Source organism: Rhinopithecus roxellana, chromosome 19 (genome assembly GCF_007565055.1).
Source record: "Rhinopithecus roxellana isolate Shanxi Qingling chromosome 19, ASM756505v1, whole genome shotgun sequence".
NCBI lineage: Eukaryota > Metazoa > Chordata > Mammalia > Primates > Cercopithecidae > Rhinopithecus > Rhinopithecus roxellana.
The window spans coordinates 38,843,975-38,869,942 of NC_044567.1; the positions used below are offsets into that span (position 1 = coordinate 38,843,975).

Here is a 25,968-nt window from a genome sequence, read left to right on the forward strand (position 1 = left end):
GTATTTAAAAAAACAAACAAAAAAGAATATTGAAGTTAGCACATTTTGTATTTCATTTACTAGATTTAAAGATTCTCAGTGCTTTTAAGTGTTCCTCTGATACCTCATCTTTCTTTTTATTGAGATGGAGTCTCGCTCTGTCGCTCAGGCTGGAGTGCAGTGGCACGATCTCGGCTCACTGCAACCTCCCCCTACCGGGTTCAAGCGATTCTCCTGCCTCAGCCTCCCAAGTAGCTGGGACTACAGGCGCCCGCCACCTCGCCCAGCTAATTTTTGTGGTTTTCGTAGAGAAGGAGTTTCACCATGTTGGCCAGGCTGGTCCCAAACTCCTGACCGCAGGTGATCCGTCTGCCTTGGACTCCCAAAGTGACGGGATTACAGGCGTGAGCCACCGCACCCAGCCTGATACCTCATTTTTCTTACTATAAAAGTAACATAATTTGAAAACATGGAGGAAACAAATGGAAAACTATAAAGAATATTAAAAATTACGTAAGGAAAAAACCAAATGTCAAAAATGAAGAAATAAAGGCTGTTTGACCGCAGTGGAGTCCAAGGCAAAGCACCTCAACCAAGATCAGATCCTGTCGGCTACCACAGGGGTCCAGGCGAGGGGTGGGGGAGGTTGGCTGAGGGCTCAGAGCCAGCAGCACCCCTCCCCAGGCATGAGCACCAGGGGTGGCCAGGGCAGCTCAGAGCCCTTGGACTCAGCAAATACCCATCCACAAGGAGCCCCCGCCACCCACGAGGAGCAGCCCCCGGCCCACAAAGAGCCCCACGAAGGCTCCACCTTGGGGTCGGAGACATCCTGGCTCCTGTGTGCACTGCTGACAGGCTGGCATCCCTGGTCCTGGCCCTTTCAAGGCCATTGGTGGTTCCTCATCATAGTGATAACCTGAAACCCACACGTATTGGCACAAGCCCACTGGGAAAGGGAACCACCCCTGGCTGTAAACTTCTGGACAACACACTTCTCAACATGGATGAAGAGCAACAGATGATGTTGGATGAAAAAAGGTATTTGCAAAACAATACATTCAAGATGACACTATTTACATGAAGTTGCACAACAAACAATTACAGATACTATTCAAGGATAACACAAATGGAATGGGAAACAGGCAGGCTGACAGACAGGAGGCAAGGACATCGGACGCGCCCACATGGGATTCCACAGCACAGGCCGCGTTTAGCGCTAACAGCTTAGCGTGGACAAAGGGACATTTGTCTTTTCTTTCTTTCTTTCTTTTTTGGGGACAGGGTCTCACTCTATTGCCCAGGCCAGAGTGCAGTGGTGTGATCTTGGCTCACCGAAGCCTGAACTCCCAGGGCTCAGGTGATCCTCCCACCTCAGCCTCCCCAGTAGCTGGGACTCCAAGCGCATGCCACTATGCCTGGCTAATTTTCGTAGAGACAGGGTCTTGCTTTTTTTGTCCAATCTGATCTCAAACTCCTGAGCTCAAGTGATCCACCCACCTTGGCCTCCCAAAGTCAACTATTTTTTTTTTTTTTTTTGAGATGGAGTCTCGCTCTGTCGCCCAGGCTGGAGTGCAGTGGCACAATCTCGGCTCACCGCAAGCTCTGCCTCTGGGGTTCACACCATTCTCCTGCCTTGGCCTCCCAAGTAGCTGGGACTACAGGTGCCCGCCACCACGCCCGGCTAATTTTTTTGTATTTTTAGTAGAGACAGGGTTTCACCGTGTTAGCCAGGATGGTCTCGTCTCAATCTCCTGACCTCGTGATCCACCCGCCTCGGCCTCCCAAAGTGTTGGGACCACAGGCGTGAGCCACCATGCTCGGCCTATCGCTCTTTTTTCTAAACAGAAAAACATAATCACAAGAAGACCCTCCACAAACCCAATTCTTTTTTTTAGATAGGGTCTTGCTATGTTGCCCAGGCTAGAGTACAGTGGCTATTCAAGGCTTGATCACAGCTCACCACAGCTTTGAACTCAAGTGATTCTCCTGCCTCAGCCTCCCGAGCAGCTGTGACTACAGGTGCATGCCACACTGCCTGCTACGTCTCTTCTTTTAAACAGCTAACAAAGCCTTCGTCCCTGTGCCTATGCTGTTGCTGTATTTCCTTGTGATCTTTTTTCTCTGTTTCTAAAAACTTTTTAAATTGAAAAACATTAAGACAGACAGAGGCCAGGCGCGGTGGCTCAAGCCTGTAATCCCAGCACTTTGGGAGGCCGAGACGGGCGGATCACAAGGTCAAGAGATCGAGACCATCCTGGCGAACACAGTGAAACCCCGTCTCTACTAAAAAAATACAAAAAACTAGCCGGGCGAGGTGGCGGGCGCCTGTAATCCCAGCTACTCGGGAGGCTGAGGCAGGAGAATGGCGTAAACCCGGGAGGCGGAGCTGGCAGTGAGCTGAGATACAGCCACTGCACTCCAGCCTGGGCAACAGAGCGAGACTCCGTCTCAAAAAAAAAAAAAAAAAAAAAAAAAGACAGAAAAGCTCACGATACATTTATGTCAGCTGAACAAATTTTTGCAAAGTGAACATCAGTATATTAGGTCAAGAGACAGGGGCACCACCAGCATCCCCAAAACGCTCATATGGGCCCTCAGCCCACTACCTCTACCTCTCAAAGAGGCCACCATTACTACTGACTTCTTACAGTGACCGCAATTTTGCTGGGATTTACTAACTTACCACTTGACTGCATCCTGAATCAACACAATTTAGATTTGTCCAATTTTAAGCCTGACAGAAATGGTATCACACAGGATGCGCCCTCCTTGCCTAGCACCCTGTGTCAGACGCCGCAGTCGGGGGATGCACGGCTGTGGCTTATTCATTCTCATGGCTGTGCTGCGTTCTGCTGGGATAGACCACATTTCCTAAATATGTCAAGTAATACCACGTGTGGTTCTTACTCCCTTTCTTCCACCTAGCATTACATCCGGAATATTTCCATATCAGCAAATACTGTGCATGCTCTTCCTAAGTGGAACCACAATAGCCTCATCACCGTTCACCGCTCCCTAGGGACACTGAGGTTGCGTTCTTTTTTTTTCTTCTTTTTGAAACAGGAGCTCACTCTGTCACCCAGGTCGGAGTGCAATGGCGCGACCTCAGCTCACTGCAACCTCCGCCTCCCAGGGTTCAAGTGATACTCCTGCCTCAGCCTCCGGAGCAGCTGAGATTCACGTTGCGTTCCACGCCTTTTTGTATTTCTTTGGTAGAAGTGGGATTTCACCATGTTGACCAGGCTGGTCTCCAACTCCTGACCTCAAGTGATCCGCCCACCTCAGCCTCCTAAAGGGCTGGGATTACAGGCGTGAGCCACCACACCCAGCCGCATTCTCCTGTTTTATACAAACTTTCTGCCATTTCCTTTGGTCTAAGTCCTAAAAGGAAAATTACTGGGTCAAAGAACACAAACGTGCCAGGTCATAGTGTGATTCTCAACAACTGCTGTCCAAACAAGGGACAAACGTGCCCCATACAATGAGTGGCAGGGTGTGCATTCGCATAACCTTCAAAGTCTGGGACAAGGGGCTAAACTCCGGCACAAACGCACATGAGCTCCACAAAGACCAAAGCACTCCTCCATCTTCCGCTGTCTGCTCAGCACCTGGGCCTACAGCTGCTATTAGGGGAATCCTAAGATGTGTGTTGAATGACTAAAAGAGTACGCCTGCAACACCCCAATACCAGGAACACAGTCAGCGGCAACACCAGAGTCAAGCCCACATCCCCACCGACACCCTGGCAGGGCTGGGGCCCACCGCACGAGACAGCAGGTGAGTGACAGACAGGTGACACTGAGGGCCTTGTGGCTGCACACTCTCCCCCAGGGGCTGCTTCAAGGCTACAAAGCCTTTACCTTCGGGCTGTCTCCACCTGAAGCTTCCTTTTCATTTTCAGGCTGTGAGGTGTCAGCCATTAAATTGAGGTCAGATGGCATCACTCGGCCCACCTTGTACCCTGAAGACCCCGCTCCCCGGGGGCTGGAGGGGCAGGAGTTTGCAGCGCTGTGGAAGAGAAAAGGTTGTTCCTATTAGTCTGTCACAGAGCACACATCCTACTGTGCTTCAGCAACTGGCTCTAATTATAGGGAAAACATACGAAAATGTTTAAAAAAAAAAAAAGGAAGAGAGTATCGGCATTTCCTATGGAAACACAGATTCTTGTAAACTGTCTGTGAAATTTAAGATCGTCCCAAGAAGCAATGTGGAAATAGGGTATTTGCTTCTGTAAACGTCAGTTCATGATATGTAAAACAAGCTCTGAGGGGAGGCAGTGGCCCACTCATTTCACCAGTGAGGAAACTGAGGTTCCAGATGGTTCCAGAACTTATTAAAGACACAAAGTGACACAAGACAGGCGCAGAGGTCCTCACTGAGGAGCTGTGACAGGGGGCACAGAAAAGACAGGGAAAGTTGGGGGGGAGGGGGTCTGACAGCCAAGGGCCCTGGAACTGAAGTGGAACAAGCGGTTCCACTGAAGATGAAGCCGTGGGCATGGACACCTGCTGACGGCACAGCAGCAGGTCAGCTAGGGGCACCCAGGACACAGCAGCAGGTCAGCTAGGGGCACCCAGGACACAGCAGCAGGTCAGCTAGGGGCACCCAGGACACAGCAGCAGGTCAGCTAGGGGCACCCAAGACACAGCAGCAGGTCAGCTAGGGGCACCCAAGACGCAGAATCAGGCCCCTGTTTTCAGACGTGCACTTTTTCCCACTGGGTTGGACTGGGGCACAGGGAGCGTTCTGATTCTTGATCTCTGTGCCAATTAAAGGGCACGTGCCTTTCTGGTAAGTGAAGGAGCTGCAGGTTCTCTCAATGCCTCATTTTCTGCACTTCAATAAAAAGAATGAGCCATTGAAATGGAACAAAATCAAGATAAGATCATTTTATCCGTTATACAAGAGTTTTGGGGGAAAAACATTGCAAATGCATAGAAAAGGTCTAGAAAAAATAACAAAGAAACCTAAAGGCGTGACCTCTGAGAAACAATTTAAAAGGAGGGCCAGGGAGATGGAGAGGTAGGGAGGAGGAGGGAAAGGGCAAAACACCAGTGGCCTTGTACCCTCCACAGTGCTGCTTAGACCTTCCGCCATGAATATGCACCACTGGTATACTCACTCACCCATTCAACAAGCATTTACTCAATGCCAGCAAACATCCTTAAAGCACTGGAGAAACAGCAGGAACGACAAAGACTCGTGGCATCTACAGTTTATGAGTTTAAAGAGCCAACTTTTAACAAGTGGAGGATGCAGCCAGTGTGGCCTGAGGAAGGCAAGTGACCTGCTGGCTGGATGGCAGCTTTGGAAAGTCAGGTCGCTCAAGCTCACTCCACCTGGAGGCCCCGGGGACCTGGGTTCCCCTGACAAAGGTCTGTGCAGGTGTGGGGAGGGGCAAGCAAGGAAACACAGGATGAAGAGAAAGTGGTTGGCGAGAGGAGAGGCTGAGTCGGGAGCCGACCCAACCTCAGGGCTGCAGCTGCGACCCTTCCCCTGCGCCCACCGCTGCTGTCAGTCACACTTGGATGTAGGGTCTTCAAGGCTGCTGCTCGGCAGTGAGCTGTATGTGACTCAGGCAAACTCGGGCACATTCTCCTCCAGTGAATTCTGTGTCCTTTTTATGTAGTGCTTAATAAGCACTGGGTGGCAGGACTTGACTTTTGCCTACCCACCCGCACATCTACTACGTGGCCCACTCAGTTATGTTCAGCCAAATTCAACCAAAGTGGGAAAGAGAGATGGCAGCCTCTCAGCAAAGGAGCAACAGGAGAGAGGGCAGCGACGAGAAGGCCCTGACTGTCAGCCACGGCTGCTCTCGGACAGCACCAGGCACAGGATGGTGGCCAGAGGCCACCGGCCATGCCTCCATTTCACAAACACATGCATGATAGCAGCTTTTCCAGGGGGCCTTTTTTTTTCCTTTGTGGTAAAATATACACAACATAAAATTTACCATTTTAACCATTTTAAACCGCACACTTCAACAGCGTGAAGCGCATTCACACGGAGGTGCAGCCATCACACCACCCCTCCAGAATGTTCTCATTTCCCAAACTGAAGCTCTGTCCCCAAGAAACACGGGCTCCCTCTCCCCACCCCCAGCCCCTGGCCACCTCCATTATGCCTTCGGTCTCCGCCAATGTGACACTCTAGGAATCGCAATGACTGGCTTATTTCACTGAGCACAATGACCTCAGGATTAATTCATGTTTCAGCATATGTCAGGATTTCCTTCCTTTTTAAGGCTGAATAATATTCCACTGTATCTTCTATCCTCTGGAAATTGTGCATAAGGCTGCTATGAAAACGGGCATACAAATATTTCTTCAAGAACCTGCCTTCAGTTTGGGTCTATATTCAGAAGTGGGGTTGCTGGATCACAGTGGTAATTCTATTTTTAGTTTTTTGAGGAACTGCTAGACTGTTTCCACAGCAGCTGCACGGTCTGGCATTCCTTGCAACAGCGCACAACAGTTCCAATTTCTCCACATCCTCACTAACACTATTTTCTGGGTTTTTTGTTTTTAATAGCAGTCAATCCAATGGGTGTGAGGTGGGATCTCATTGTGTTTTGATTGGCATTTCCCTCATAACTACTGATGCTGAATATCTTTTCATGTGCTTTTGGCCATTTCTATATCTTCTTTGAAAGAACGTCTTTCTTTTGAACTGGGTCTTCTGTTTCTTTGTTGCTGAGTTGTAGGAGTTGTGTCTAAAATCTGGATACTAATCCCTTGGTCAGATGTATGACTTGCAAATACTCACTCCCATTCTGTAAAACACCTTTTTACCACTTAAGTTGTCTTCTGGTGCACACATTTTTTTTAATTTTCAAGAAGTTCAATGTGTCTTTTTCTTCTGTTGCCTGTGCCTTTGGTATCAAATGCAAGACATCAACACCAAATCCAATGTCATGGGGGCTTTGCCTATGTTTCCTTCTAGGAATTTTACAGTTTCAGGCCTTAAATTTAGGCCTTTGATCCATTTTCAGTTAATTTTTGCACATGGTATAAAATAAGGGCCCAAATTCATTATTTTCCATGTGGACATACAGTTTCCCTAGTGTCACTTGTTGGAAAGTCTGAATGAATGGTCTTGGCACCCTCGTCAAAAACCATTTTGATGAGGCCGGGCATGGTGGCTCACGCCTGTAATCTCAGCACTTTGGCAGGCCAAGGCGGGAGGATCACTTGAGGTCAGGATTTCAAGACCGTCCTGACCAACATGGAGAAATCCCGTCTCTACTAAAAATACAAAATTAGCCGGGCGTGGTGGTACATTGCCTGTAATCCCAGCTACTCAGGAGACTGAGGCAGGAGAATTGCTTCAACCTGGGAGGCAGAGGTTGCAGTGAGCCAAGACCACGCATTGCACTCCAGCCTGGGCAAAAAGGGCGAAACTCCATCTCAAAAAAAAATCATTTGACTATATTATGTGAGGGTTTATTTCTTGGCTCTCTATTCTTCTTTAAAAGAAAAAGAAAGAAAAGATGTTTAATTGGCTCATGATTCTTCAGGCTGTGGGCTCTCTAAAAAATTCAAAATTCAGTCCGGGCGCGGTGGCTCAAGCCTGTAATCCCAGCACTTTGGGAGGCCGAGACGGGTGGATCACGAGGTCAGAAGATCGAGACCATCCTGGCTAACACGGTGAAACCCCGTCTCTACTAAAAAAAAAAATACAAAAAACTAGCCGGGCGAGGTGGCGGGCGCCTGTAGTCCCAGCTACTCAGGAGGCTGAGGCAGGAGAATGGCATAAACCCGGGAGGCGGAGCTTGCAGTGAGCTGAGATCCAGCCACTGCACTCCAGCCTGGGCGACAGAGCGAGACTCCGTCTCAAAAAAAAAAAAAAAAAAAAAAAAATTCAAAATTAAAATTAAAATCTCTCTCAGACTTTAGAACACTGTCTGCCCTTCCATTTATACTCCAATAAAAAGAATCCAGGCCAGGCACAGTGGAGCATGTGTTGTCCCAGCTGCTCAGGAGGCCAAGGCAGGAGGATCACTTAAATCCAGAAGTCTGAGTTCATCCTAGCAACACAGCCAGAACCCGTCTCACAAAAAAAAAAAAAAAAAAAAAAAAAAAAACCAACGGCTAGCTGCGGCGGCTCACGCTTGTAATCCCAGCACTTTGGGAGGCGGATCACAAGGTCAGGAGTTTGAGACCAGCCTGGCCAACACAGTGAAATCCCGTCTCTATTAAAAATACAAAAAATTAGCTGGGCGTAGTGGCACGTGCCTGTGGCCCCAGCTACTCAGGAGGCTGAGGCAGGAGAATCGCTTGAACCTGGGAGGCAGAGGTTGCAGTGAGCCGAGATTGCACCACTGCACTCCAGCCTGGGCAACAGTGCAAGACTCTGTCTTAAAAAAAAAAAAAAACAGTAACACTTTAAAAACATCTTTTAAAGAATGAGCAAACAGGCCAGGCACAGGGCCTCAGCCTGTAGTCCCAACACTCGGAGAGGCTAAGGCGGGTGGATCACTTGAGGTCAGGAGTTCGAGACTAGCCTGACCAATATGGTGAAACCCCGTCTCTACTAAAAATGCAAAAATTAGCCAGGCGTGGTGGCGCATGCCTGTAGTCCCAGCTACTCAGGAGGCTAAGGCAGCAGAATCACTTGAACCTGGGAGGCAGAGCTTGCAGTGAGCTGAGATCGTGCCACTGCACTCCAGCCTGGGCAGCAGAGAGACATTCTTGTCTCAAAAAAAAAAAAAAAGAATGAGTAAATAAAAACCAGGAACCTTTGGGAACTGCATTTCCTACTGCAGGAAATTCAGAGCAGAAATTTTTTAAACACCACTTCACATCTCTCTCTCCACGTAAGTCAGCACCAGGGAAGCAGAAAGGCTTTACTTGGGGCTGCCACTGGGACTGAGGACGTTCCAGTTCCCCCATCCCCATGGCCACACCTGATGGTTCCTGTTGGGGAGGGCAGAGGGCTGATGAGGTGGGCCATGGTGTCTGGAATGTTGATGGTCAGGGGTGAGATGTGCGGCTGTACGGCCTTCACCGGAGACTCAGACGGCTCCTGCTTCTCCCTCTTCTCGCTGGACAGGGCAGTAAACGTTATCTTGATGTTTGTGCTCGGGAACCTGAACGTGCACCTGGAAAATAAAAGCCCACCATCAGCACCCTTTTGCTGTCCCAGCCAGGGCAGGAGCAGAGTCCCCACGTGTCCCCCACAACACTGGAGCAACTAAGGACATGTATGCAACACCTCCAAGCTCAGCTCACCGTGTTATTACAAGTCGCCTAACAAAACCACAACTAAGGTGCTTCATGACTTAAAAAACACCAGTAAGAAAACACTATTTAGACCAGCCACACAGGAAAATTAAAAGCACAGACAAGGTCAGGTATTGTAGCTCATGCTTATAATCCCAGCACTTTGGGAGGCTGAGGCAGGCAGATCACTTAGGTCCAGGAGGTCAAGACCAGCCTGTGCAACACAGCGAGACCCCATCTCTACAAAAACTACAAAAAATTAGCCAGGTGTGGTGATGCATGCCTGTGGTCCCAGATACTCAGGAGGCTGAGGCAGGAGGTTGCTTGAGCCCAGGAGGTCGAGGCTGCAGTGAGCTCTGACAGTGTCACCACACTTCAGTCTGAGCAAAAGACTCCGTCTCCCCCAACCAAAAAAAAAAAAAGCATAGACTCAAAAAGACTCAAATACCACTTAGCCTACATGACTCCTTTTAAACTAAGTGCACAAATATGTTTTGAGTCTTATAGTAGACTCAAAACAAAACTCAAATACCACCCAGTGTCTATTTTTCCTTTCAAAATAAACATACAAATGTATCTGGGTCACAAAGCAGTAACTCTGTGGTAGTTTTCTTATTTAAGAAAAATAATTCCTTTCCTTTTTTTTTTTTTTGTAGAAACGGAGTTTCGTTCTTGTGGCCCAGGCTGGAGTGCAACGGTGCTATCTCGGCTCACTGCAACCTCCACCTCCCAGGTTCAAGCGATTCTCCTGCCTCAGCCTCCCGAGTAGCTGGGATTACAGGCATGCACCAGCACGCCCGGCTAATTTTGTATTTTCAGCAGAGACGGGGTTTCTCCATGTTGGTCAGGCTGGTCCTGAACTCCCAATCTCACATGATCTGCCACCTCGGCTTCCCAAAGTGTTGGGATTACAGGCGTGAGCCAGGGCGCCCGGCCTCCTTTTCTTTAAATAAAAACTCCTATCACTTTTTTCACTGTTGGCTCTGGCAAACCAAGAGCCAGGGACATTAAAGCTACAGGGGAGAAGGTTTGCAGTGGAACTCTGTGGTTCACACTTGAAGTAGCCTCCTTGACATGACTCAAGTAAAACGTAACCAAACAAAGGTCACGCAAGCCAAATACCTTCAAAGAATAAAATTTAACACAACAGTTAAATTTTAGACTCTGAGAGTCTCTAAGTTCCCACCATGAACCCAGTTCAACAACAGCCTATTTGTCTGTCTACAAACAACCCAAACAAGTGGCTGGCCACACTCAGCCCAGCTCACACCTGCAATTCCAGGACTTTGGGAGGCCGAGGCAGGCAGACCATGAGGTCAGGAGACCGAGACCATCCTGGCTAACACGCTGAAATCCCGTCTCTACCAAAAATACAAAAAAATTAGCCAGGCGTGGTGGCACACACGTGTAATCCCAGCTACTCAGGAGGCTGAGACAGGAGAATCTCTTGAACCCGGGAGGCAGAGGCTGCAGTGAGCCGAGATCATGCCACTGCACTCCAGCCAGGGAGACAGAGCGAGACTCCATTTCAAAAAAAAATAAAAGTCTACCTAGAGCAAAGAGCTGCAACACTTCACAATTAGTGACATTCACTGTTGGCTTCAGACTTTCCAAATTTAAAACACATTTTAAAGAAAACTGGCACTTAGGCTGGGTGCGGTGGCTCACGCCTGTAATCCCAGCACTTCGGGAGGCCGACGCGGGTGGATCACAAGGTCAGGAGATCGAGACCACGGTGAAACCCTGTCACTACTAAATATACAAAAAATTAGCCAGGCGCGGTGGCGGGCGCCTGTAGTCCCAGCTACTCAGGAGGCTGAGGCAGGAGAATGGCAGGAACCCGGGAGGCAGAGCTTGCAGTGAGCCGAGACTGCACCACTGCACTCCAGCCAGGGGGACAGAGCAAGACTCCGTCTCAAAAAAAAAAAGAAAACTGGTACTTAATCTCTCAGTTCACCCTCCTGGCCCTCTTCCAAGTGTATTTTACCTCTTTTCCTTCCTGCTCTAAAGCTTTTTAATAAGCTTTCAGTACTGCTCTAAATAAATACACAATAAACAATAAAACTGATCACCTGTCATGTATCTGAGATCTGACCGAGTTCAGCTCCCTTTACACAGACATTACCTGTAGATTCTGCAAACGAGGGGGGTGGACGGGGGGTTGTGTGTGTGTAGAGCTGTCACCTCTGAGGACAACAAGGAAGACTGGCCTGGCACGAGGTTCCAGCAGGATCCGCAAGCTATCCCTAGACTCCCACCCACCATCTCCTGAGTCCTCCTCACCGCTAATGAGCAGCCCGTCTCACGTGGGGTCGTGTTGCCAGGACCACCCACCCTCTCATACCAGCTTAACAGCTTACAACCCAGGGGTTCTCACAGCAGAACCATGTGGACACAAACAGGGCAAGATGCGTGGATGCCAAGTGGCTCCGCCATCCCTATTGGGCTCCGCACACGACTCTGGCTCTGAGCTGGGCAGCTGCGGAGTCCGCACCCGCACGGTCGCCAGCCAGAAGTGGAGATGGGAAGAACAGCGAGCACCAACCGCGCAACCTCAGACTGAAGCCCAGTGGAAAACCGCACTCCACACACACATACAGACACTCAGGACATCAAATCAAACACTGTACTACTAGGCCAGGCACAGCAGCTCACACCTCTCATCCCAGGACTTTGGGAGGCCGAGGCAGGAGGATTACCTGAGGTCAGGAGTTCGAGACTGACCAACACAGGGAAACCCCATCGCTACTAAAAACATAAAAATTAGCCGGCGTGGGCCAGGCACAGTGGCTCACACCTGTAATCCCAGCACTTTGGGAGGCCAAGGCGGGTGGATTATGAAGTCACGAGTTTGAGACCAGCCTGACCAACATGGTTAAACACCATCTCTACTAAAAATACAAAAATTAGCCGGGCGTGGTGGCAGGCACCTGTAATCCCAGCTACTCGGAAGGCTGAGGCAGGAGAATCACTTGAACCGGGGAGGCAGAGGTTGCAGTGAGCTGAGATCTCGCCATTGCATTCCAGCCCAGGAGACAGAGCGCGACTGTCTTTTAAAAAAAATAAAAAAATAAAAACCCAGCCAGGGGTGGTGGCTCACGCCTGTAATTCCAGCACTTTGGGAGGCCGAGGCGGGCGGATCACGAGGTCAGGAGATTGAGACCATCCTGGCTAACAACCTCGTCTCTACTAAAAATACAAAAAATTAGCCAGATGTGGTGGCGGGTGGCTGTAGTTCCAGCTACTCGGGAGGCTGAGGCAGGAGAATGGCGTGAACCCGGGAGGTGGAGGTTGCAGTGAGCCCAGATCGCGCCACTGCACTCCAGCCTGGGCGACACAGCGAGACTCCGTCTCAAAAAAAAAAAAGATGTCAACAGTGACTTCTTCCCACAGACGCATCTGGTGTCCACTGTGCTATATTTATTCTATGTCCACCCTGAACTTCTGCAGAAGGCTCACCCTTGACCAGAACACACTCCCTGCCGGTCCTCCCAGAAGCGAGCTCCAGCAGTGCGCACAGTTCCAACAGGGAGAGGCTCTTCCTCCTCTGTGGGGCAGGAGCTCCGCAACGACGGGACCCAATATCCTCTGAGTGTTTTGCTCGCTTTTCACACAACAGGACCACATCCCATATCACCTGTGAGCTCGCACTTCTCCCTAGAGTCACGCACGTCCTCGTCCAGGCCTGGCAGAGTGCTCTTCGCGGGACAGGGCGCTGCCACACTGAGCCACCCTTCCCTTGTGTCTGCTGCTGTTTCCTTCTCGTTTTGAGGCCAGGTCTCGCTCTGTAGCCCAGGCTGGAGCGCAGCAGCACAGTCATGACTCACTGTAGCCTCAGTTTCCCAGGCTCAAGGGATCCGGCTGTCTCGACCTCTTGAGTAGCTAGGACTACAGGCACACGCCATCATGTTTAGCTAGTTATTATTATTATCACTTTTTGTAGAGACAGGGTCCCCCAGTGTCACCCAGACTGGTCACAAACTCCTGGGCTCAAGTGATCCTCCTGTCTTGGCCTCCCAAAGTACTGGGAGTACAGGTGTGGGTCACTGGACCCAACCCCAATGTTTCCAGTTAAAGACAATGGACGATCAGTGCTGTGACGACATTCCACGGCAGAGGATCCTCAGCACAGGGCATTGAAAACGAGGAGAGGGGCCAGGCGCGGTCGCTCACACCTGTAATTCCAGCACTTAGGGAGGCTGAGGCAGGAAGATCACTCGAGTCCAGGAGTTCAACATCAGCATCAGCAATACAGCAAGATCCCCACTTATCCACAAAAAATGTTTAAAAACTTACCCAGGTGTGGTGGTGCACACCTGTAGTTCCAGTGGCTCGGAGGCTGAGGCAGGAGGGTTGCTTGAGCCTGGGAGTTTGAGGCTGCAGTGAGCTGTGGTCGTACCACTGTACTCTAGCCTGGGTAACAGAGCAAGATCCTACTTCTAGTTTAAAAAAAAAAAAAAAAAAAGAGGCCAGTCGCTGTGCCAGCCAGCTTGCTTTTTCTTTTTTCTTTTTCATTTTTTTGAGACAGAGTCTTGCTCTGTTGCCCAGGCTGGAGTGCAGTGGCCGGATCTCAGCTCACTGCCAGCTCCGCCTCCCAAGTTCACGCCATTCTCCTGCCTCAGCCTCCCAAGTAGCTGGGACTACAGGCGCCCGCCACCTCACCCGGCTAATTTTTTGTATTTTTAGTAGAGATGGGGTTTCACCACGTTAGCCAGGATGGTCTCAATCTCCTGACCTCGTGATCTGCCCGCCTCGGCGTCCCAAAGTGCAGGGATTACAGGCGTGAGCCACCGCGCCCGGCCAACTTGCTTTGTCTTAATCTGGATTCTGACTGCATCGGTGAGAGTTCCTGTCTGCAAAAATGTATCAGTTGCATATGCATGATACACACACTTTTCTGGACACTTCAATAGACAGTTTTTTAAAAAAAATAAAAGCCGTCCATGCAGATGGATGTAGAAAGTAGCAAAACGTGGATCATGTGATAGGTGTGGGGGGTTCACTGTGCCATTCTCTATGCTTTTGTGCTGACAATGACCTATTTCTTTTCTTTTTTTTCTTTGAGACTGAGTCTCGTTCTGTCACCCAGGTTGGAGTGCAGTGGCACAATCTCAGCTCACTGCAAGCTCCGCCTCCCAGGTTCACGCCATTCGCCTGCCTCAGCCTCCAGAATAGCTGGGACTACAGGTGCCCACCACCACGCCCACCTAATTTTTTTTTGTATTTTTAGTAGAGACGGGGTTTCACCATGTAGCCAGGATGGTCTCAATCTCCTGACCTTGTGATCCACCCACCTTGGCCTCCCAAAGTGTTGGGATTACAGGCGTAAGCCACCGCACCTGGCCACAATGACCTATTTCTTTTACCTGGGTTGTGACTGCATGGATACCCACACTATAATTATAATTTATTTGAATGTAGGTTACATTCAAAACAAGATACATTAAAACTGTTTTCAGGTTCTCTGTGGAGTTCAGTTACCTTGGAAATCCTTGTTCCCCTTTTCAAAACTAGAAATTAAAAACTGGAATAATTTTGGATGAGTTGCTTCACGACACTAAAAAGAGGCACAAAATATTACAACAGAACGGAGGTGGGGGTAAAAACAGATGCCAGGGGGTTAGATCCTCCTGGGCCCGTGTCTTCCCCACATGGCTGCAGGGCAATGAGCCCAGTGCAGGTCCACGTGCAGTTGGTGTCTTGGCTGGAAGGGCGCCTGACTTCCCCAAGGCCTGAGGTGCCTCTTCCCTGGCCCTGCAACTTTCCTCCAGAGAAGCACTCGGGGTCGATATTGGAGTTTAAGTGTCTGGAAGACATTAGGCTGTCCCACACAGTCAGCCCATCACCATTCCTGACACTGTGTACTCCTAAAAGTACTTTATTTGGGGCTGGGAGCGGTGGCTCACACCTGTAATCCCAGCACTTTGGGAGGCCAAGGCAGGCGGATCACGAGGTCAGGAGATTGAGACCATCCTGGCCAACACGGTGAAATCCCATCTCTACTAAAAATACAAAAATTAGCTGGGAGTGCTGGAGGGTGCCTGTGGTCCCAGCTACTTGGGAGGATGAGGCGGGAGAATCACTTGAACCCAGGAGGCGGAGAGTGCAGTGAGCCGAGATCGCGCCCCTGCACTCCAGCCTAGCGACAGAGCGAGACTCCATCTCAGGAAATAAAAAAAAGAAAGTACTTGAAAGTAGCCCCACAGCATCTACCATCAGAGTCACAGCAACAGGACAAGCGTCCGTCTGGGATGGTCTCCAGCACAGGCGCCACTGCTGTGTCCCTACAGCTTGGCTGATTCCAGTGGTGTTTCATGTCTTAAGGGCTCATCACACATCCCGAGGTCTAGGGGCCTCTTCGTAGCCACACCTGTGAATGTGGATCTCATGGACACAGACCCAGAGTCGGACCCCTCCAGAAACATCCAAAGTCCCCGAAAACCATGTGTGTGCTTCTGTGGAGTGACGGCATGGCTGGGAACCTGCATAACAAAAGCCCCTGCCATTCAATCGGGCCACATGTCCTTGACATGCAGAGGAGACAAGGCCAGGGCCGACACGGTCAGGAGCAGCAGGCCTGGTCCCAGGCAGTCCCACCCTGAGAGGCAAGCATGGAAGAGCTGCCTGTGGCCTTGGCACCTGCCTGGGTGTGGCCTCCAGGATGGCCCTGCTTCCCCCAGACTCCTGACATCCTTTTCTGCCGTGACACAGATAACTCAGACGACTCAGAAAAAATGCTCCATGGGTGAGCTCCTTCTGCCTATTTAAAACACAAGCCTGGCCGGGCACGGTGGCTCACAGCCTGTAATCCCAGCACTTTGGGAAGCCAAGGCGGGCAGATCACCTGAGGTGGAGCCTGGCCAACATGGTGAAACTCCATCTCTACCAAAAATACAAAAATTAGCCAGGCGCGGTAGTGCGTCCCTGTAATCCCAGCTACTCAGGAGGCTGAGGCAGGAGATTCACTTGAACCCAGGAGGCGGAGGTTGCGGTAAGCCGAGATCATACCACTGCACTCCAGCCTCGGCAACAGAGTGAGACTCCGTCTAAGAAAGAAAAGAAAAGAAAAGAAAATTTAACAAACTCTTCCCAATTTGTGATTTTACGTAACGGGGTGGCCTACAGAGCACCTACCAGGCTTGGAGCCCTGCAGACCGTGCGGAGACGCTTGACCAGAGTGGCTGCAGAGGTCACTCTGCACTCCAGAGCCCTGTTCGGGATGCCGCTCTTCGACCACCTCAGCCAAGTGCTCACAGCCAGCATCACTGTCCACGGCACAAAATGACACTACGGTGACACGACCGTGGTGCCCTGAGAGGACACAACTTCACCTCTAGAGTTCCTGCCAGAGGTAACTAACCTAGATCTAATCAAGAGGAAACATCCAACAAATCCTAATCGAGAGACATTCGACAACATCACTAATGCTGTGCTCTTCAAAAACATCAATGTCACAGAAGACAAAGGCTGAGGATGGCCACACCTCAAAGGAGATTAGAGCAACGGGAGGGTTCAACGCGACACAGGGCCTACTCGGTGAAGGGCAGGAGTGATGGTGGATGAAGCCTGGAGAAGGTCGGCTGTTAGGCCACAGTTGCCGTAGCAGCGCTCACCGGGGCCAGGTACAAAAGAGGATGCCTGCAGGAAAAGCATCACCTTTGCAACTGCCCCTTGAAGCTTCAGAAGAGGGAGAGAGACTGAACACGCGGGTTTGGTGAAACAGTAATAGAATGGGAATCTGGGAAAATGGAAATTCTCTGGACTATTTTTGTAACTCTGCTTTAATTCTCAAGTAATTTCAAAAGTAAAAGAGGCCGGGCGCGGTGACTTACGCCTGTAATCCCAGCACTTTGGAAGGCCGAGGCGGGTGGATCACGAAGTCAGGAGATCGAGACCATCCTGGCTAACACAGTGAAACCCCGTCTCTACTAAAAAAAAATACAAAAAATTAGCTGGGCGAGGTGGTGGCGCCTGTAGTCCCAGCTACTCGGGAGGCTGACGCAGGAGAATGGCGTGAACCCAGGAGGCAGAGCTTGCAGTGAGCCGAAATCGGGCCACTACACTCCAGCTTGGGTGACAGAGCAAGACTCCGTCTCAAAAAAAAAAGAAAAAGAAAAACATGTGTAAGCCTTCAAAACGTCCAACGCAAACCTTAACGCTAGTCTAGGCCTGTGGCCAGGCTGGGAGCATGTGCCTTGGTCCACCACGAGGGGAGTATGGACATGGGGAGTGTTTGGAAACCACTTCATTGTTTGAATCATTTTATGGTGTTTGATAGAAGCGCCGGTTCATGCTGGACTCGGCCTTCACCACAGACAGCCTGAGAAGCCTGCTCCAGACACCACTCTTCCAGCGTCTCTGCTCCTGGAGCTGTCTCTGTGTCAGTCCCATCAGCCAAATTCCACGGACCATGGTGTGGGACTGAACAGTTAACAAAACGCTGCCTCACTGCAATTCCCACAAATTCCTGACCCTCCTCGAGGGTCACATGTGTTCCTTAGAGTTGGCCTCACGGTAGGCCAGGAAAGTGCAGCTCCAGTGTTGTGGAGTACAGGGCAGTGGCACCAAGTGACCTTCTCTGATCCTGTGTTCTGTCACCCACCCAGCACAAGTGACATCCACTACGTCCATGCACCATCCTGTCAGTGGGCTTCCAAATCATGGTCCAAGAAACTTGAGTCTGGTAATGCCACTCTACGCACTTCAGATTTCTTCTCCTCTTTGGGAAACATTCATCCCACTCCTATACGTAGTGATACTCACCAGAACAATGTTTTCCCAACCATGTTACTCTAGCATGGTTCTGGGCGTCCCGACCCCCAGTGTCCTCCCATTCGCACAGGCTGAACCCTGCTGCTGTCACAGCAGCCCCTGGGCTTGAACTCTGGGCTCGAACTCGACGTCTGGCTCGGCTCCACCGTGCTCATCTTCGTTAGTAGCTGCTCAGTGCCACGTTTCCTTCCTCTGGGGCCCAGGCTGACGCAGTGGCCCCATTTAGGAAAACTGCTGGTCCCAAGGTGGGGGGTAAACACAAAGACGGAAGCACGTCCACAGCTAAGCCTGCAGCCAGTGGGTAAGAGGGGCCCACAGGACAGGGAAGAACCCCCGAACTGAAACGTGGTCATACAATCTTTCACGATCAGGAGCCCTGACATACACCAGTGACCCTTAAGCACGCACCCACTGACCCGGCCTTTTCAGCTGCGCTAAGAGCAGCACCCGTCAACGCCTCACACCCTGAGGACTCCGCAAGGGGGAGCCCAGGGCCCGAGGCTGCCACCACCCAGAATGCAGCGGGTGCTTCCCCACAGTCCAAGGACTCGCCCCAGAAAGGGGTATGCCGGAGGTGGAGCACCGTGCCAGGCCCAGGAATGGGCTGCCCTGCCCCTCCTTGGAGGTCTGAGTGGCAAGTGTCATCTTAAAGCACACAAATTACAAATAGAGAGCTTGACAACGCTGAAGACAGTTTAAGACAATGAGGAATACACTAGAAACCCTAAAGGGTCCCTACTTTGTCACTCATCAGCAAAAAAACCTCAAGCAACATCTATCACCTCAGCCTCAATTTTTTTTTTTTAAGACAGACTTGCTCTGTTGTCCAGGCTGGAGTGCAGTGGTGTGATCTCAGCTCACTGCAACCTCCATCTCTCAAGTTCAAGCAAGTCTCCTGCCTCAGTTTGCCAAGTAGCTAAGACTATAAGCAGGTGTCCCCACACCTGGCTAAGTTTTTGTAATTTTTTTTTAGTACAGACAGGGTTTCACCATGTGGGCCAGGCTGGTCTCAAACTCCTGACCTCAAGTGATCCACCCACCTTGACCTCCCAAAGTGCTGGGATTGCAGGCGTGAGCCACTGTGCCCGGCCAGCTTTAACTTCTTATCCTTCAGAACTCATGACATGCCATCATGTTTATTTTTATTTTTTATTTTTTTTTGAGACGGAGTCTCGCTCTGTCGCCCAGGCTGGAATGCAGCGGTGCGATCTCAGCTCACCGCAAGCTCCACCTCCCGGGTTCACGCCATTCTCCTGCCTCAGCCTCCCGAGTAGCTGGGACTACAGGCGCCCGCCACCACACCCGGCTAGTTTTTTGTATTTTTTTTTTAGTAGAGACGGGGTTTCACCAGGTTAGCCAGGATGGTCTCGTCTCGATCTCCTGACCTCGTGATCCGCCCGCCTCAGTCTCCCAAAGTGCTGGGATTGCAGGCGTGAGCCACCATGCCCGGACTTTCAGCACCAATCTTCTAACCTAAGCCTCCAAAGCTTCAAACAGGCTTTGACACCTAACGACCCGGCTCAGCACTGGCTGGCAAGTGTAATCTTTCAGTGAAGCACGTTTACTGCATGCACTGCTTCAAAGTGACTTAGGAACCACATAGTTTTGACACAAAACTTTTCCATACAGACAAGGCCAGCTTCAGGCTTGTGTGGCCAGCACAGCTGCAGAAAGCCCGCCTCAGAAGGGCCAGGCATGGAGTTTAATGCCTTACTGACAACATCTTGAAATTCCTCATCATTTATCTTTAAATTGGTGTTCTGTAGTGAGGTTCAACGGGACACAGCCCATCTTGCTCCCGCACCCACTTCTTCCCCCACAACTGTCCACCGTCCTCTGGTGGGGTGTGAACAGCGGTGGCTTGCTTCAGACACATATTCCTGGGAAAGTCTGAAGTCAAATGGCAAATTAAAAACACTATGGCAGGCCAGGAGTCCATGGAAGACATGAAGAAGCTCTTTTCTTGTTTTTTTTTTTTTTTGTTTGTTTGTTTGTTTGTTTAGAGACAAGGTCTTGCTCTGTCGCCTGGGCTGGAGGGCAGTGGCGCGATCATGGCTCACTGCAAGCCCAGGCTCAAGCGATCCTCCCACCTCAGCCTCCTGAATAGCTGGGACTACAGGCACATACCACCACACCCGTTTTGTTTTTGTAGAGATGGGGGGTCTCACTGTATTTCTGAGGCTGGTCTCAAATTCCTGGGCTCAAGAGATCCACCCACCTCAATCTCCCAAAGTGCTGGGATTACAGGCATGAGCCACTGCACCCAGCCTTTTCCAGCTTTCTCAACAACACGTCCCACGTTTTCATTCTGCACTGGACCCCACATGTCCTGAAGCTGGCCCTATATTCTAAGGTACAAATATCAGGAAATGGTGCATGTCCTCAGGCGGATCTGCTTCTGTAGGCAGGTATCAGGGAGCCTCGATCCCAGAAACACTCACAACCAGGAGGCTGGTGTTGGGTGTTCCAACATGTGATGAGCAGGTCTGTAAGTGGCTGTCGAGCACTCCAGAGTTTTTCTTTGGCCTGGAGAAGAATTTTGGGGTTTTTGGCCCCCCTCTGCCATTTGCTGCATGGTAACTGTAATAAGGAAGGTGCTGGAAAGGGCTGCCAGGTCTGCAATTCGGTGTGGCAACTTGCTGTCGGGGTAAAGGCTGGCTCAGGAGCGCACACCGAGCTACGGGCAAGGGCCACACCCAGAAGAGGAGGGAAGTCGACCTCAAGTGGCCTCATAAAACAAAGACGAGCGTTCTTATTTAATGTCCAGTCATTTGGGATGTGTTTTAGACTAAGGAAGATTTCCACTCCAGGTCCTGCCAGAGGCTGCTGCGAGAAATTATCGCACAGGTCCTCTCATCTGGATCACCAGACAACAGCTGGGGCTCCCGGTGCGGACGGCGGGGTCAGGCTCTCCGGAGGTCTCGCAGGTGGTGGCAGAAAGCGCACCCAGCACACAGCAGCACAGCCCTCCGGTGCCGACGCATTGAGATGCAGCCACTCCTCGGAGGTGAGAACGCTCCTGAGATCATCCTACCCCCACCACCCAAATGACATTCACGGAAAACCAAAGCGGGCTCTCCACCAAACATCCACGCCTCCCCCAGGGTGAGGACACAGAAGAGGCTGTGGGGCAGCGCCTGGGTCCCCTCCTTCCTCTATTCAGTCCATAGCAATTCCTTCTGCCAATTCAGCAGAGCAGTAGCCTCCAAATGGTTTTGACTGTACACCTCTAAGTGAAAAGCTAAGTAGAAATCAGTATTTGAATATATGAAATACAGTATCAAGAAACAAGGCAAAGGCTGGAATGGGAGAAAATATTCACAATACACCTGTCTCACAAAGGACTTCTGTTCAGGGTATAATAACAAGCTTAATATTCAGTAAGACGGTAAACAACCCAATAAAAATGGTCATTCACTATAGATGACATAGAAATGGCCAAAAGCATATGCAGAGATGCCCAACACCACTGATCATCAGTAAAAGGCAAATTAAACCACATTTGATGTAAATGATCCGAAGTATTAAAAAAATACACATACCGAGATACCACTACATACCCGGAGAATGGCTAAGATCAAAAGACTGACAAAGCCAAGTGCTAACAAGCATACGGGGCAACCTAGGGCTGTCACATGCTGCCAGCAAGAATATGAACCGGTGCAATGCTCTGGAAAAGCGGCTCAGCTTTTCGTGAAATAAATGCACACTGCTCACCCGGCCCCACCAATCTACCTGTAGTAACTCCACCTCTGGGGTTGAGGCATAAATGAAGTATAAATGGCTATAAACCGCACAAAGCACTTTCCAACATGTTGGTAAGAAAGCTGAACACATGGTCAGGCATGGTGGCTCATGCCTGTAATCCCAGCACTTTGGGAGGCCGAGGCAAGTGGATCACCGGAGGTCAGGAGTTCGAGACCAGCCTGGCCAACATGGTGAAACCCCGTCTCTACTAAAAGTATAAAAATTAGCCAGGCATGGTAGTGCACAGCTGTAGTCCCAGCTACTCAGGAGGCTGAGGTAGGAGAATCGCTTGAACCCAGGAGGCAGAGGTTGCAGTGAGCCAAGATCATGCCACTGCACTCTAGCCCGGGAGACAGAGCAAGACTCTGTCTCCCAAAAAAAAAAAAAAAAAAAGCCTTCCAACATCAAAAAAAAACTATAAGATTATTCACAGCAGCATCATCCATAATAGCCCCAAATAAAATTACTTTAAATGTCCACTTATAGCAGAATATTGAATCGTCATATATCCACGTTACTAAATACTTTCCGGTAATGAGAATAAATGTCCAATAGCTACGTGCAAAAATATGGATTAACCTCAGAAATACAGTATTCAATAAAAAACAAACACCCAGGGCCGGGCGCGGTGGCTCAAGCCTGTAATCCCAGCACTTTGGGAGGCCGAGACGGGCGGATCACGAGGTCAGGAGATCGAGACCATCCTGGCTAACACGGTGAAACCCCGTCTCTACTAAAAAAAATACAAAAAACTAGCCGGGCGAGGTGGCGGGCGCCTGTAGTCCCAGCTACTCGGGAGGCTGAGGCAGGAGAATGGCGTGAACCCGGGAGGCGGAGCTTGCAGTGAGCTGAGATCCGGCCACTGCACTCCAGCCTGGGCGACAGAGCGAGACTCCGTCTCAAAAAAACAAAAAACAAAAACAAACACCCTCTCCTATCAGACTCTGAACAATTTCATGTATATGAAGTTCAAAAGCAAACAAAACTAATTTATGGTTTAGAACGCAGGATAGGAGTTCCACGCTGAGGAGTGGGAGGCTCTGGCTGGGAGAGGTGGATGCCGATGACGTCACATGTCTTCACTAGAACAGACGACGCCAGCGGTGCTTATTGAGCTATACTTAGAATCTGCGCACTTTTCTGTGTCTAGATGATACTTTTACAAAGTGGAGAGTAACGGAGACCAACTAAGAACCACTCCAGAAGTCCAAGTGAGAAACCACTAGGTCAACAGCGAGATGGGGAAGGAGGAAGAGCAGGTGACACATCTGAGAAACGCTAAAGGAGGACAGACGGGGCAGATCAACAATTCTTTTTTTTTTTTTTAATTATTTTTTCCATCTCCGTGAACGCAGAGCATCAGAGCACACCGTGCAGAGGGTACGCCCCCAGGACCTGGGTGGGCAGCACTGACTCACAAGAGGAAAGAAGGACAGTGGCACTGCAGACACAGAGCTGGACGGAAGCCAGGTCCCAACGCCACTGAGGACGGCCACCCACCAGCACTTCACTCTGCACACCCCTCCCACAGCGACTTGCCTGGAGTAGCTCTATGCCCCATAAACGTCCACAATCCCTTTTCCACAATTCCAGAAAGCAAAAAGCTCCAAAAAATCTGACCTGAAATCATCTGGCAGCCAATTCTGACCCAAACTGAGAAAAAGCTAATTATACCCTTCAATTAGCCCACTTAGTGAGAATATTCATGAGTTCAGCAACAGAAATGCTCACATGTTGGATGACGCGGTGCTGGGAGAGAGAAATCACACCCAGTGCACACGCTGTGCTACTGTTGTAAAATCCGGTCTACTCTGATTCCAAAGCATCTCTGGGTTTGGGCGGCATCTGTGTGTGTACCAGCACAGCGCCATTTCCCTAGGACTTTCTCCACAAATACTCTGATTTAAGAGGAAAATTAAGCGGCTTACATAAAAAAAAAAAAGAATAAATCCATTTAACTACTGTCCAGAGGAGATGATCAATTAGTATTTTTGTTGTTGTCACTAATAGATGATAAATGCACATGGCACAAAATGTAAAAGCGAAAGAATTTTCAAAATAAAAGTAAGGCGGGGCACAGTGGCTCACGCCTATAATCCCAGCATGTTGGAAGGCTGAAGTGGGAGGGTCGACTGAGCCCAGGAGTTCAAGACCAGCTTGTGCAACATAGTGAGACCTCATCTCTATTAAAAAAAAAACAAAAAAACAAGCATGATGGCAGGTAGTCCCAGCTACTTAAGAGGCTGCGGCAGGAGGATCACTTGAGGCCAGGAGTTCAAGGCTGCAGTGTGCCATGATCACGCCGCTGCACTCTAGCAAGACCCTGTTCCACTAAAAACTAAAAATAAAAGAAAGACTCTTCCCTATCATGGCCTTCCTACTGCTCTAGTTTCTCATGACCATTCTCAGAGCAGAGCCCAGAACTATTCAAACAAGCAAAGAGAAGCTGCCAGAAGAGGCAAAAGCTCTGGGCTCCAAGTGGGCAGCTGTGAGGAGCCTCTGCTCTGCTCCTGGGTATGGCACCCCCACAGCAGGCACTCACACAGCACTGAGCACAGTCTGCCCCTTCAAAGAAGCCTTCATACAGATGCCAAAAGTTCTCATCTACGGCCTCCCTGGATGACGCGAGCCCAGGAGTTCACGGTAAGAGCTATGACTGTGCCACTGGCACTTCCAGCCTGGGTACCAGAGCAAGACCCTACCTCGCACACAAGAAAACGAAATAAAAGACCTCTCAAAATAGTATTCTGATGGCATGTCTGGTTTTATTTACTAAGCATTTACAAATAGTTGTGAAGCGGATTTAGAAAATAGTTATAAGACAAAAATCACAGCATCAAACAAAACCCCCACATGGGAAATGTCCCCTGCTGGGGTCCCACTGGCCGTTCCGGCCACAAACTCAAGAAGTTTAGTTCATTCTACTTTCCCTTCCAGGTAAATAACCTGTGAAGTACCAGAGACCACTCATTCGCTTATTCATTCACACAGGGTGTCACTCTGCAATCACGGCTCACTGCAGCCTCAACCTCCTGGGCTCAAGCAATTCTCCCACATCAGACTCCTGAGTACCTGGGACTACAGGTGCACACCACCACACCCAGCTAATTTTTTTTATTTTTTGTAGAGACAGGGTTCTACTATGTTCCCTAGACTGGTCTCAAACTCCTGTACTCAACTGATCCTCCTGCCTCAGTCTCCCAAAGTACTAGGCATGAGCTACCACACCCGGCCCAGAGACCACTTTTAAAGCTGACCAAGCCCTTGGTAATACTGCTCTGGCCGCACTCTGCACCTGTCCTCTCCTGCCAGCAGAGTCCTTTGCCATTTCTCATATCAACACCAACACTGCCCTTCTGCCGGGCGTGGCAGCAAACACCTGTAATCCCTGTAATGGAAGGTTGGGAGGTGGAAGCAGGAAGATTGCTTGAGCCCAGGAGTACTATACCAACCTGAGCAGGACGGCGAGACCCTGTCTGTATAAAACAAACAAACAAAAAAATTGGGGGCGGGCGTGGTGGCTCACGCCTGTAATCCCGGCACCTTGGGAGGCTGGGGTGGGCGGATCTTCTGAGTTCAGTTTGAGACCAGCCTGGCCAACATGGTGAAATCCCGTCTCTACTAACAATACAAAAAGAATTAGCTGGGCCTGGTGGTGCGCGCCTGTAATCCCAGCCACTCGGGAGGCTGAGGCAGGAGAATCGCCTGAACCCAGGAGGTGGAGGTTACGGTGAGCCGAGATCGTGCCACTGCACTCCAGCCTGGGCAACAAGAACGAAACTGTCTCAAAGGAAAAAAAAAAGAAATGAGGGAAAAAAAAACTTGTGGAGGGAGGTCGAGGCAAGTGGATCACTTCAGGCCAGGAGTTCAAGACCAGACTGGCCAACATGGCAAAATCCCGTCTCTACCAAAAAATACAAACATAGCTAGGCGTGGTGGTGCACGCCTATAATCCCAGCTACTTGCGAGGCACAGGCAGGAGAACTGCTTCAACCCCAGAGGCGGAGGTTGCAGTTAGCCAAGATCGCACCACTGCACTCCAGCCTGGGCAAGAGAGTGAGACTCCATCTCAAAAAAAATCTAAAAATTTAATTAGCTGGATGCAGTGATTTGTGCCGCTAGTCCCTATTACACAGGAGGCCGAGGTAAAGAGGATCCCTTGAGCCCAGAAGTTCAAGGTAGCAGTGAGCCATGACTGCACCACCGCACTTCAGCCTGGGCAACACAGTAAGGCTCCGTCTATTTA

General features: G+C 50.1%; 1 protein-coding gene across 1 annotated transcript in view; it reads right to left on the bottom strand.

Moving 5' to 3' along the window:
• Nucleotides 1-25,968, bottom strand: part of FOXK2 (forkhead box K2) — an 82,565-nt gene that overhangs the window by 30,292 nt on the left and 26,305 nt on the right. Inside the window, 2 exon segments of the mRNA XM_030923084.1 lie at nucleotides 3,840-3,987; nucleotides 8,888-9,082. Of these exon segments, the coding sequence (XP_030778944.1) occupies nucleotides 3,840-3,987; nucleotides 8,888-9,082 (343 nt within the window).